The sequence below is a fragment of the Candoia aspera genome, chromosome 13 (assembly GCF_035149785.1).
Source record: "Candoia aspera isolate rCanAsp1 chromosome 13, rCanAsp1.hap2, whole genome shotgun sequence".
In the NCBI taxonomy this organism is placed as follows: domain Eukaryota; kingdom Metazoa; phylum Chordata; class Lepidosauria; order Squamata; family Boidae; genus Candoia; species Candoia aspera.
In genome coordinates this window covers 455,806-470,205 of record NC_086165.1, presented here as the reverse complement: position 1 = coordinate 470,205, position 14,400 = coordinate 455,806, and the positions used below count along the sequence as shown (strand labels likewise).

The following is a 14,400-nucleotide window of genomic DNA, read 5'->3' as shown; positions in this document are numbered from 1 at the left end:
ACTGCAGTCAGGAAATCAGAAGACGCTTAATCCTTGGGAGAAGAGCAATGACCAATCTCGATAAAATAGTTAAGAGCAGAGACATCACACTGACAACAAAGGTCCGCATAGTTAAAGCAATGGTGTTCCCTGTAGTAACATATGGCTGTGAGAGCTGGACCATAAAGAAGCCTGAAAGAAGGAAGATCAATGCTTTTGAACTGTGGTGTTGGAGGAAAATTCTGAGAGTGCCTTGGACTGCCAGAAGATCAAACCAGTCCATCCTCCAGGAAATCAAGCCAGACTGCTCACTTGAGGGAATGATATTAAAGGCAAAACTGAAATACTTTGGCCACATAATGAGAAGACAGGACAGCCTGGAGAAGGTGCTGATGCTAGGGAGAGTGGAAGGCAAAAGGAAGAGGGGCCAACCAAGGGCAAGATGGATGGATGATATTCTAGAGGTGACGGACTCATCCCTGGGGGAGCTGGGGGTGTTGACGACCGACAGGAGGCTCTGGCGTGGGCTGGTCCATGAAGTAACAAAGAGTCGAAAGCGACTAAACGAATAAACAACAACAAAGACGGTTTGTGCACAGGCTGCCATGCAGAGGTTAGGGAGGTCAGGTTCTTGAAGGGGGGAAAGCCACAACTGTGGCTGGGCCTAAGTTATAAAAGACCGGCCCTGTGGAGAGGAAGGGCCTGCCTAAAAAGGTGGGCTGCTCCTTGGAAGCACAACTCTTTCTTACCTGGGCATCCTCCAGCTGGGCTTCCAAAGACATTTTGGCTGAGGCCAGCTCACGGGCTTCCTCCTTTGCATGGCCCAAGGACTGCATCTCTTTCTGCCATGAGAGACTTGGTTATGTTTGAACAAGCCGCAGCATCTGCTACCTGCCTCCACCCCCACCCCACCTCGGGAATCCTGGATTTTGAAGTTTTGATCCCCACAACCCTTGAAGCCCCAGCCACCGGGGTCAGGATTTACAGCCACGCTGCAGGCAGCAGGCAGGTAGAGGGCTGCCTAGCTGAAGGCACCCAAATGAGGCCAGGCCATCACCCCAGGCCCCCCCACAAGGCCCGCAACAGATGCCAGGAGAAGGCACTGAAGGGCAGCATCCTTGGCCAAGGCCCTGGGATGGTCTCTTTCAGAAGCTGGCACTAATGTAATGTGGACACCTGCCAGATCGCCTGACTTGTGTCTGTGACAGCTAGAAGTCTGGGGGGACATGGTAGCTATGCCTTCTGCTGATTATGCCTTCCATCTTGGGGCATGTACTCCTTTTTTTTTTACTTGTTCTTATAGTTTTCAAGTGAACCTCAATAGTAGCCTTGGCTAAAAGTGACACCATAAAGAATGACACCAAATCCAACGTGTTTGCACACCTCCTTCGCATTCATCACTAGGCTTGCCTGCTTGCTTGGAACCCTGAGACTTACCATGCTCCTTCTCAGCCTTTCCTCAGCTTCGTCCCTGCCCCTCCTCAAGTTCTCAAGCTGCAAGTGGAGTTCTTCCTGCTTCTTCTCCAGCTCCACCAGGGCCTTCCTCAGCTGGCAGTTTTGCTCTGTCATCCCAACCACATGATCTTCTTGGCTCTGCTGCATCTTCTCAGCTTTAGCCTTTGCACTGGACAGGGCATCTATTTTCTAGGAACACAACGCATTACCCAGATGAGAAAGATGACATGCTGAGTCTACTTGATCCTAATCTGAGATGTACAGCGGTCAGGAGGCTACTGCAAAGCATTTGAATTCCTCATTCCCCTGAAATGCCAGCAAGACTGGGGGCGGGGGCAATCAAGGGACAATGGTCCGCATCACCATCTGGTGTCTCAGGGCCCAGCACTGATGGCAGAATCCCATCAGAGCCAGCTTGTGATTGGCTGGAAGAGTCAGGGGTAGAAAGGACCTTCTTGGATTTTAAGAAAGAGCCCTCTTTCCTTGAAGAGGCTAACGGTTTGATGTTCGAATGCATGTTCAGGGTCTGGGGGTAGAAGAGGGAGACATGGAGAGGAAGTGCCATCACTCTAAGGCACTGGGAATCATTCACTCCCTCAGCTGCCTGCTTCTAGAGGAGGAGATGGTCACAAGTTGTCCACGAGCCTCAGAAAGAGATCTTGCCCTAAGGGTTAGGCAGGTCCTCCTTACCAAGGTCTTTAACTGCTAGATGACCGATTTCCTTGGCCATCCACAGCAAGGGCCACTGGGCATTGACTTGAGCCAGGCAAAATTAGAAGCAGAGTCTCCACTCTTCTGGTCGCATCTGTAATTAATTCCTTGAAACCTCTTCAGCCAGGAGGAAGAAATAACCACGGTCGGGGCATTCCCTAGCAGGTAATTAGAATAAATAGCACGGGTGCTTCTCTGAGAGGAGGTGCCTTGCAGTCAGGGCAGACATGGAGTTCCAGGCCAAGGTCTGGTCCAGCTGTGTTCCTCACCCCTTTTTTAGGTTGTTGAGTAACAGCAAGAATGGAGCAGAGGATAAGTGCCCTGGGCACCACTGTGTGGAGGGTAGAGCTGAGGATGAGGACTGAAAACTGGTCTGCAGGCACAGGAAGAGTGCAATAAAGCTAAACAGGTGCAGAACATTCTCTGCGTAGCAATAAAGTAAAGTTCTCTCTCTATGAAACATTCAATGCTCACTGGAAATCAGAGAAATTCATTCACACGTTATATGGCACTTTTCATGTGTTAATAAAGACTGTAATTCTGAATGCTGAAAGAAGAGCAGAGACAGAAGGCTGCAATCCGCACCGCACCTCAAACTGACCTGGACAGGATCCAGATCATTGGGATCCCCTCCTTCCAGATCTGCCTCCACTGGCCATCCGGTCAGCCTTACCTAGCACTCCATAAGACCTGGTTCCAAATGTGCTCTCCTTTTTCTTATGAGTCTCCATTAGGCTGAACACCATTCCTCTAAACTGCAAGCGGCATCAGTGACTTGGCAGTCAGTTAGGCAGGTAGAACATTGTGAAGAACATCTGGATCTCCTGAAACCTTGGCTGTTTCCTGACCTCTGTTTCCCATTGTTCCCACCCTGTGTCCCCAGGAGGCAGCACTGGCCAGATTACCCGAGAGTACCAATGCCGCTGGCTCAAGATGTCCTGAGCGTATTGAAAGGCAGTGTAGAACCCAGATTTCTGTGTTTATTTGCAGTAATCTTGCTCATCGCAATGCAATTCACAGTGTCCCTTCCAAGGGTTAAAATGCGATTAGCCTTGTCAACACACAGCCTGGCACCAGAGCCACCAAACTGGCTGGGCGAGATTCCTAAAACAAAGCCCAGAATCACCTGCTCACATACCCAGATATGCTCAGAGAATATCAAGAACTCTGAAAATGCAAACAAGGAGCTTCAAGAGCCAGTTCGCCTGGCCTTGAATTTTGGAGAGTTACGCCTCAGAATAATTCCTTGCGAGGTGGTGTTATGAGTCGGAATGGCAACATGAGCCATAGACCGCACTCACATCAAGGAGGCTGGGGAAGTGCACACCCACCCCCCTTGCACGCCCATTTCTTCTGATAGTCTACTAGAGTTGAGACACCGCCAGCCACAGAGCAGGAGTCTGGCTGAATCCCAAGAAGCCGAAACTTGGGAACTGGGGAAGTTCAAGGGTGGAGACCCCATCCAAAGCCTGGCTGAGCCACAATGAATGCAAGGAGCAACTTTGGCAAGTCCCTGCTGCCCATCAACAGGAAAGAGATGGCGAAACTGCCTGAGTCCGAGGCCACAGACACAGGCCCACAGAGCCCAGGCGGGGCTTGCTGCCAAACAGACATCCAACGGGGCTGTAAAGCGACTTCAACAAGGGACCAGGTCATAGCACCTCTGGGGTGCCCCTTTCAGGCTTCAGATGCTGGCAAAGTTCAAAAAATAAAAAAAAGATAAAAATCCAAAGATTTTGCTGGTTTTAGGGGGCACCTCCTGCCTTGCTTAATCCTGCTGTTTTTAACCTGCTTCCCTATTTACACACTGATGCTCTTTTTTGCACTGCTGTTATTTCCTTTGGCATAATATATTAGGACGTGGTTCCTATGCCTTCCACTGGAAAGACTAGTTGTGAATATGGAAATAAAACACGGATGCAACAGCCCCATACAGGGCAGGACTCAGGAGGGAGGGAGGAAGCGCTGCCGCCACCCCACAGAAGCCGGCGTCATCTTGCTCCCCGTTGGTCTCTGGGCAAAAAAGGGGCACAAGAAATCCGGGAGGGCTCAACGTGGCATTAGGAGGGGATCCCTTGGATTCTAGGATCAGCCAAGCAGGGAAGGACCCTGTTCCTCACTCTCATGACTGCCTGAGGGCAGAGGCACAGCTGCAGCGGCTTCGGCACCCCCGGTGGCATCATGACCACGTGGCTCCACGCTATTGCTGGCCGGGCAACCACCAAGCTAATCATTACTTGCAGTAGCCACCAAGTTCAAAAACCACCTTCTAACTTCCTCCCTAAAAAACACCACTTATACGTGCCTGAGGTTGTCCAGCTACTCCTTCCTTGTGGTGAAATCCCTAAATATATTATTAATCCAATTTCTCTCCCAGCTTTCTGGTCAAGTGAGTGCTCAGAAATAGACTTAGTGCTGGAGGGAGAGTAATCTGGGCAGAAGAAGGTGACTGTCTAAGCATCTGCTACCCAAGCAAGTATATTGTGGCCTGTGGAAAACAACAGTGCGGCTTGAGGGGAAGAGTCCCGGTGAAGGATGGCAGCGGTTGACCTCAGTAACAGTAGATAAAATGTGAGTTTTTATGATTAAAAAGTAGTAACACTTCTAATTTAAATAATTAAATTAAATAATAATTTTAAAAAATGATTGTTACTGTATTGGCTTGGAAGCAGCAGCAGCAAGTGTGGCCCGTTATTCCAGGCTGAAGCCCGAGATAGAGGCAGACGGACTAGGGAGATCCCATCCAGGGGAAGCTCTCCCATTTGGGGAAATCTGACCGTGGCATCTGCGCAGGATTAGTTCCCAGGGAATCACATGCTCTGTCTTATTGTGAATTGCTTTGAAACACCCAAAACACCCATTTGTATGGGAATGGGTACGGAAACAAATTTGATGATGATGATGAATCACCTGGTGAATGGAGGACTTTGGACATGTTTCTTGGCCCAGTTCTGCTGCTGACTGACTTCTAACATTCCCTCCCTTTGGGGCAAGCAATTCCACTTGGCTCTTAATCTATTTTGGGAGGCCATCTGTGTACTATTAACCAACACTTTGCTACATTTTAGGAGACTATTCAAGTGAGAAAAAATGCATGCAAAATGAAGCACGTTTCTCTCCTCGGCTCAGCTCCATGCCACCAGCTCAAACAACCGGCAGGGAGAGTCACATCACTGGCTACGATTCCTTTAGGCACAAGCTTATCGTACATTTAGCTGTAAGTTACCGAGTGCTGCACAAACAGGAGGTCAGAGAGCAAAGACCGACAGGGCTGCACCGGGTCTAAAGGAATCAGCGATGTCCCACAGAACCAGATTTCATAGATACATCTCTCCCCACCACCCATGCTTTGGTCAAGGACCGATGTTGCTAGACACAGGTCAGTCTACTGCCGGCTGCTTCCTCAGCCACCCCCATTTATTGGACTGGCAGCGGAACATGTGCCCTGATGCTAATGGTTCCTTGATAGCTTTCCATGACGGGCAGCCATGGCAGCAACTGGATCTGCTGAAGCGTCTCCTCCTGCAGGTGCCTCTGACAAACCCACAGGCAGGTCTTGAAGGCGAACGCCGCCTCCCCGCCACTGCCCCCAGAGCTGGTACCGGTGGCACTCTAATTCTAAACATGGAAGTTCATCCGTGATGACCACTGATCAGCCCCATCTCCCATAGAAATCTGTCTCACCCCGCTAGTCCTTGCCAGATGCTGGGATTATGAGGCGGGGCCTCTGTCTGGGCAAAGCGAACTTCCCTGTCCCTGTAGCTCTTTGGATACCCCTGTTCCCAGAGGTCCTCACCTCTGAGCACCCCACCCTGCAGCAAGTTGCAGCTCAGCAACATCTGGAGGGCCACCCGTTCCCTGTTCCTGCCTGGTGCCTTCCAGATAGGTTGACCCAGGAGTCAGCACACTGGGGGAGGGGAGTTTGTGCAGACAGGCGTTAAGCCAACACAAAAAGCATGGCTCTGCCTGTGTTCGGACAGAGCGTGCCACTCCCTTGTTCTGTCAGAATCCAGACCATGACGAGAATTCATGCCCAGGCCCACTCAGCAAGGGGCTGTATCAAGGCTGCCCTCGGTGCCTTTCAGTACAACCAAGGTCAGGAATCAGGTAAACATTAACTGCCATTCCCGGCAAGGGCCAGGTGGATTCTCTGCCCTGGGGCCTCGACCAGCAGACTCATCAGACCTTAAACAGGAAAGGCCCGACGTGCCCACCCTACAGATACAGATTTCACCCTCCTGCTGCACACTGGGAAAGCTGTCCTCGTGGCCCTGTAATTAGAGCAAGGTAGGGCTGCAACAGAACTGGGGCACAGGTCAAGCCCATTCAGAGAGGGCACTGGAATGTTTTGCTGCCCAGTCTCCTGCCACCTGATCATCACCAAGCAACCTGCAAGAGGCCCCCAGACATGGAGAGGTGACCAGATTCTGCCTGGCCGGCAGGCTTGACTCCCTTCATGACTACCCTCACCTGGTCCACATGACCAGAAGCTATTTATGGCAGCTCTTACTGTGGTGGCAGCCCAAGGAAAAAGGAAGAAGGAAATCTTAAAAAGGATTCCCAGATGGATATCCAGCTCAGGCCCGCAACTAGGGTCTGTGTCACCCAGGGCAAACATGGATTCCACACCCATTTTGGCGGCCCTCCAGCACTCATTTTGGCACCTCCCCAGCGCAGCACCCAGGGCACATGCCCCGCTTGCCCCCCCCCCCCCGCAGTTGAGGCCCTGATCCTGCTGTGCAGAGATACAAAATAGTAGAAACACAGACAGTGGCAATAGCACTACACTTTTGGGTAAGTGAAGTAAAATGCTGTGCATATAAAACTGGAGAGCCAGCTTGGCATAGTGGTTAAGGCATCAGGCTAGAAACGGGGAGTGTGAGTCCTGCCTTGGGCACAAAGCCAGCTGGGGGACCTTGGGCCAGTCACTTTCTCTCAGCCCTAGGAAGCAGGCAATGGCAAACCACTTCTGAAAACCCTTGCCAAGAAAACTGCAGGGACTTGTCCAGGCAGTCTCTGAGAATTAGACACCATTGAACAGATAAAAAACAAACAAACATAAAACTGAGTGAATCCAAAAAAAATTGGCATAGGAAGGTTTTGTAAGAGCAGCTTAGATTGTTCAGAGTGAGGATTTTTTAAAACAACAACCACCTACAATTATTTCCTTTAAAGCATATTTTAGCCAGTTAAAGACAACTAACAGATTGTCTCAAGGTCTTTTTGGCAAATTTGCAAATGTCTGTCTTCCAAACAAGCAAAAAATGGATAGGAGAGGTAAAAAATGGGTGATTAAAAGCCCTGCTTTTATTTCCAATGCCCAGCCCTATCGCAGAATGCTACCAGTGCCAGTACTGGGACTCTGGCAATAACCCAAGCACAAAACAGCCTGTTCAGTAAAGGAGAATGAAAGCCAGGAATCCGCTGTGTTGTGCCAGTACCTGGCATCGCTCTGTGCGGTGCAGAGGGAGAAGGTCCAGGCAGCGGGGGAGCACTGGGGGGCAGGCTGGGAAGCATCAGGGTCTGAGCTGCCAATTTCAGGGAAGGACATGAGGGAGCCGGGAGCACCCTGACCCTCCCCTTCCTCCTCCTCCCTGCCCCAGTCCCAGGTCAGGCTCCAGGTCTGCCCCTTCTCTTCCTACTGAGGGAAGGGAGGGAAAGGAGCATCACAGCAGCTCTCTGGGATGGCTTCTGAGAGCCCCTCACTGGAGGAGGCACTGAATCCAGCGCAGTCTTGTATTTCCCCCACGGCCAGCCTGGGCCACAAGGCCACCTCCCGATGCCTGCCATGCTCTGTGGCTGGCACCTGCCATCTACAGAACCCTGTCGGCCCCAGATTCCCAAGCAGGCGTCTTCATTCCCAGATGGACGCCTCTGCCATGCGGGGCCTCCTTGCATTTCCTGGTATCGGCAATTGTCGCTTTGTGCTTAAAGCCCAGCCAAGAACAGAAGAGCACATCTGACAGGGAGTCCATGGGGGCTGAGACTACAGAGTTGAAAACCAACTGTTCTGCCAATGCCCTCCCACCCCTGCCCAGCCAGCCGCCACTGACTCTTTCAATGTCAGGGAGGGTGTTTGGCATGAATCAGAAGGACCCATGGAGAGAGAAGGGCTGTGTAGGCAGCCCTGAGACCCACAGCCCATCCCAGCAAATCGCCTGGCAGTCATGCTTGTCACCTGATTGTCTCTCCTTGAACCAGTGCAGAGGGAGCAGGTGCAGGAAGGTGGGCCTCTGGGCAGAAGGCCACTAGCCAACAGCGGGACATCAGTCACTGGTGGGGTGATCTCCTTCAACTATACTGAGCTGTGCGGCAACAGGTGTGGGGTGGATCTTGGTTAGCATCCTCCTCCTCATCAGTGTTCAAGGGAAGGTGCCCAACCAAGGTTGCTCTGGAAGTTGGCTAAAACTGGTTGGTCAACCTGGAGCACTTCCATTTGGGATCTTTGTGCCACTCCCCAATTGGCTTTGGGCTTGTGCAATTCTGTTGGCAGCTGAGCCAATTTGTTTTCGGCTTAGTTACAGGGCATCCAAAATTGTATGAAACCAGTTTTCCATTAGAAGTGAGTTTGCGGTAAGAAGTTTGCCCCTTGAAAACTCTTGCCTCGCCCTCTTCCTGGGCCACCTTCCCCTGCCCTACAGAGACACACACCAGCGGTCAGCCATCTTTTGGTCCTTGGGCGGCTTTGGCCTCCCTCATCATAGGGACTGCCCAGGTGTTTTCCTTATCTCTAAGCCATGAAGTACAGCGGGAGTCACAACTTGAAGCGTGGATTGGGTCCTGGTTGCGGGCTATTCTTTATTCCTTCCTATCAGCTGTGTGCTGTTTTCACTACTGCAAGGCTGTTGCAAGTGGAGGTGACTGCCGGCCATCTTTAAGCAACCTCAAGGACTAGGGAAGTGAAAGTGGGGGCAAAGTGGAGGGCACACGGTCATATTGCGAGCCACCCAGAGTTGGGTTCTAAGATGGGCAGCCATACACACCTTTCAGATAAAGAAATACAGGATAAGGCCAAGTCTGGAGCAGGAAGCAGCTGTGCAGCCAGCCCGAGAGAGGGACAGTAGGCAAGGTGGGGGAAGGCCCCAGGCCGCCTGTACTCCAGGGCCCCTTGCCTCAGCTGCCCGAGCAGGACATGCACCATGGTCTGCTTCCCTGTGAGCTGCTCCTGGCCCTCTGCTCCTCTGCACCTGATGTCCACCACCACCACCACCACCACCACCACCTTCCTGCTGGCTTTGGCCGGTAGCACACAGGTTTGCTCTGTGCCTCACTGACCTCCGTGGCTTTGGCCACGCTGTCCCTCAGGGTCTGCAGCTCCCTGCCATGCTGCTCCTTGAGGCGGTCCATCTCCCGGTCGTGGCTGGACACCTCCTCCTTCAGGGCTCCCTTCAGGGCAGTCAGCTCCCGCTCCCGCCGCCTCAGGATCTCTTCTTGCTGGTCTCTGAGGATCAGGAGCTCCTGCTGGTCCTGCTTCAACTGCACCAATTCCTAGACTCATGGACAGGGAGCAAGGAAGGGCCTGTTCAGAAGGTGTGGGCCAGGCTCCAGTGGGGATGGTCTGAGTGTCTGCCTTTCTGCCTGCCTCATCCTTTGGTGCCGCTCAGCTCAGGGCCCTTTGGGGCAGGGCAGCCTCCAGACCTCTCTTGCACTCCAATCCCGGCTCTAGAAGCTCGGGAGCTGCTGAGAGAGCAGCAGGCCGGTGCCTAATCAGGAGCCATTTTCCCAAACAAAATCCCTCCAGCAGCTTTTCTTTTCCAGAGAAAAAAATATCCTGGCTCCATGGAGAAAAGCACTAGGGGTCTAAGCAGAAATGCAGCCAGTGACTTGGAGGAAAAAAAAAGTATTCTAGCACCAGCACTGCACTGTGAAATAAAACATCAGCAAACCCATCTCCTGCACCGCATCCGAACCGTCCCCGGGGGCAGCAGCGGCGGGAGCCTTTGCCAGGGACCGCCTGCGCCGATGACCCAGAACAACTGCCAGCCCCCAACTTAGGAGATACCGTGGGGTGAAGCGATGGGGTGTCTCAAGTCTCTAATCTGCTCTCTTCCAGAATGGCACGGAATGTGGACAGCTGCCCAAACGAGAAAAGAAAAAGGGAGTTGACCAATGCTGCTTCTACCCATCTTGCACAAAGGGCCCTTTCTGGTCGTTTAGCTTGTTGGTCTCTGCTAAAACAGTGGCTGGGGAATTCTGGGAGTTGAAGTCCACACGCCTTAAAGTTGCCAAGGTGGAGAAACACCGGGCTACAGGGACACCCCAACTGGGATGAAGCTTCCTGGTTACCACCAAAACCTTGCAACTGTCAATGACTATAAATCCTTGAGCCTTTTGGTCACATGAAAAAGATCGGAACAAAGAATTTCCCAATTATATGCAAGCTGAACAACACTTCAGAAAGCTCTCCGGTGGGTGGATAGAGAACAATTTTCACCTCAATTAGCAGCTCCTTCTCGTTATCCTCCACAAGTTTTGCGCTGTCCAGTTCATCGTGCATCTCGGAAAGCTGATCCTGCAAGTCCCGAATCTCTTTCTGGTGCTGCTCCCGTTCCATTTTCACTTGGAAAAGCCTCAAAGGGGGGAAGAAATCAGTGTTTTTAAGAGACCGTCTTTCAATCTGCCAGTTGGAGCCCATGTCCTTCTTAAAAGAAAGCCCTCAGAAGCTTCAGGAAAGTTTTCAGAAGGGGCGCAAAGAGACGTAGCAAGAGAAGTAAATGAGTAGAAAGAAAGGATAAGAAGTGCAAGGAAAAAGGAAGAAAAGAGAGAAGAAAGAGAAAAGTAAGAATATAATAAACAAATAGAAAAGAAATATATAAAGAAGTGACTTCCAACCTTCATCACAACAAGTATAAACAGATTTAGTGACTGTTCACCCCCTCTAAGGTTGCAAACCATTATCTCTCCATCCCATATCCCATCCCTTATCCATAGACCAATCCATAAAGCATAATCTTTTCTGTCCTGGCGTCAGCAGAAAGTCCATAAAGGGTTGCCAGAAGTAACAACGTATCTTGTTTTAACCTTAATCAAATCCACGAACTTTATATTCCTTTTTACTTTTAACAGTCTTAATCTTTAGTTCATTCAAATATTGTCGTAGGAGGGACAATATTCTTTTCTCATCTCTTTCTTTAAGTTTCGTTTGTATTAGATTTTACTATTATAATTATCTATCTATCTGAGAAGTCTTCAGCAAAGGATCGTTACCTTGTCGTGGTGCTGGAGCTTGAGCACCTCAATGATGCCATGAGCTAAACCGTGAAGGGCCACCCAAGACGGGAAGGTCATGACAGAGAGGTCAGACTAAATGCGATCCCTGGGGAAGGTAATGGCAACCCACCTCAGTATTCTTGCAGTGAAAACTAAATGGATCAGTACAACCAGAGATATGTCGGTATACCATCGGAAGATGAGACCCCCAGGTCGGAAGATGGTCAAAATGCTACTGGGGAGGAACAGAGGATGAGCTCAACTAGCCCCAGACGTGATGACGCAGCTAGCTCAAAGCCGGAAGGACGGCTAGCGGCCGACGGTGCTGGTGGTGAACGGCGAATCCGATGTTCTAAGGATCAACACACCATCGGAACCTGGAATGTAAGATCTATGAGCCAGGGCAAATTGGATGTGGTTATTGGTGAGATGTCAAGATTAAAGATAGACATTCTGGGCATCAGTGAACTGAAATGGACTGGAATGGGCCACTTCACATCAAATGACCACCAGATCTACTACTGCGGACAAGAGGACCACAGAAGAAATGGAGTAGCCTTCATAATTAATAGTAAAGTGGCTAAAGCAGTGCTTGGATACAACCCAAAAAATGACAGAATGATCTCAATTCGAATTCAGGGCAAGCCATCTAACATCACAGTGATCCAAATATACGCCCCAACCACAAATGCTGAAGAAGCTGAAGTAGAGCAGTTCTATGAGGATCTGCAGCACCTACTGGACAACACGCCTAAAAGAGATGTTATTTTCATCACAGGAGACTGGAATGCTAAGGTGGGCAGTCAAATGACACCTCGAATTACAGGTAAGTATGGCCTGGGAGAACAAAACGAAGCAGGACACAGGCTGATAGAATTTTGCCAAGACAATTCACTCTGCATAACAAACACTCTCTTTCAACAACCTAAGAGACGGCTTTATACATGGACTTCACCAGATGGACAACACCGAAATCAGATTGATTACATCCTTTGCAGCCAAAGGTGGCGGACATCTGTACAGTCGGTAAAAACAAGGCCTGGAGCTGACTGTAGTTCAGATCACGAACTTCTTCTTGCATAATTTAGGATCAGACTAAAGAGATTAGGGAAGACCCACAGATCAGCTAGATATGAGCTCACTAATATTCCTAAGGAATATGCAGTGGAGGTGAAGAATAGATTTAAGGGACTGGACTTAGTAGATAGGGTCCCGGAAGAACTATGGACAGAAGTTGGCAGCATTGTTCAGGAGGCGGCAACAAAATACATCCCAAAGAAAGAGAAAACCAAGAAGGCAAAATGGCTGTCTGCTGAGACACTAGAAGTAGCCCAAGAAAGAAGGAAAGCAAAAGGCAACAGTGATAGGGGGAGATATGCCCAATTAAATGCAAAATTCCAGAGGTTAGCCAGAAGAGATAAGGAATTATTTTTAAACAAGCAATGCATGGAAGTGGAAGAAGACAATAGAATAGGAAGGACAAGAGACCTCTTCCAGAAAATTAGAAACATTGGAGGTAAATTCCAGGCAAAAATGGGTATGATCAAAAACAAAGATGGCAAGGACCTAACAGAAGAAGAAGAGATCAAGAAAAGGTGGCAAGAATATACAGAAAACCTGTATAGGAAGGATAACAATATTGGGGATAGCTTTGACGGTGTGGTCGGTGAGCTAGAGCCAGACATCCTGAAGAGTGAGGTTGAGTGGGCCTTAAGAAGCATTGCTAATAACAAGGCAACAGGAGACGACGGCATCCCAGCTGAACTGTTCAAAATCTTGCAAGATGATGCTGTCAAGGTAATGCATGCTATATGCCAGCAAATTTGGAAAACACAAGAATGGCCATCAGACTGGAAAAAATCAACTTATATCCCCATACCAAAAAAGGGAAACACTAAAGAATGTTCAAACTATCGAACAGTGGCACTCATTTCACATGCCAGTAAGGTAATGCTCAAGATCCTGCAAGGTAGACTTCAGCAGTTCATGGAGCGAGAATTGCCAGATGTACAAGCTGGGTTTAGAAAAGGCAGAGGAACTAGAGACCAAATTGCCAATATCCGCTGGATAATGGAAAAAGCCAGGGAGTTTCAGAAAAACATCTATTTCTGTTTTATTGACTATTCTAAAGCCTTTGACTGTGTGGACCATAACAAATTGTGGCAAGTTCTTAGTGGTATGGGGATACCAAGTCATCTTGTATGCCTCCTGAAGAATCTGTATAACGACCAAGTAGCAACAGTAAGAACAGACCACGGAACAACAGACTGGTTTAAGATTGGGAAAGGAGTACGGCAGGGCTGTATACTCTCACCCTACCTATTCAACTTGTATGCAGAACACATCATGCGACAAGCTGGCCTTGAGGAATCCAAGGCTGGAGTTAAAATCTCTGGAAGAAACATTAACAATCTCAGATATGCAGATGATACCACCTTGATGGCTGAAAGTGAAGAGGAACTGAGGAGCCTTATGATGAAGGTGAAAGAAGAAAGTGCAAAAGCTGGTTTGCAGCTAAACCTCAAAAAAACCAAGATTATGGCAACCAGCTTGATTGATAACTGGCAAATAGAGGGAGAAAATGTAGAAACAGTGAAAGACTTTGTATTCCTAGGTGCAAAGATTACTGCAGATGCTGACTGCAGTCAGGAAATCAGAAGACGCTTAATCCTTGGAAGAAGAGCAATGACAAATCTCGATAAAATAGTTAAGAGCAGAGACATCACACTGACAACAAAGGCCCGCATAGTTAAAGCAATGGTGTTCCCTGTAGTAACATATGGCTGCGAGAGCTGGACCATAAGGAAGGCTGAGCGAAGGAAGATCGATGCTTTTGAACTGTGGTGTTGGAGGAAAATTCTGAGAGTGCCTTGGACTGCAAGAAGATCCAACCAGTCCATCCTCCAGGAAATAAAGCCAGACTGCTCACTTGAGGGAATGATATTAAAGGCAAAACTGAAATACTTTGGCCACATAATGAGAAGACAGGACACCCTGGAGAAGATGCTGATGCTAGGGAGAGTGGAAGGCAAAAGGAAGAGGGGC

The 14,400-nt window shown here is 49.5% G+C and overlaps 1 protein-coding gene across 2 annotated transcripts in view; it reads right to left on the bottom strand.

Moving 5' to 3' along the window:
- The window catches only part of CGNL1 (cingulin like 1), a 48,542-nt gene that overhangs the window by 19,506 nt on the left and 14,636 nt on the right, over window positions 1-14,400 (bottom strand). For both annotated transcript variants that reach the window (XM_063314532.1, XM_063314533.1), the window contains exons 7-10: window positions 10,580-10,715; window positions 9,421-9,633; window positions 1,417-1,623; window positions 729-821 (exon numbers count right to left, since the gene is read on the bottom strand). In XM_063314532.1, coding sequence (XP_063170602.1) covers window positions 729-821; window positions 1,417-1,623; window positions 9,421-9,633; window positions 10,580-10,715 — 649 coding nt within the window. The remainder of the gene's footprint in view (window positions 1-728; window positions 822-1,416; window positions 1,624-9,420; window positions 9,634-10,579; window positions 10,716-14,400) is intronic.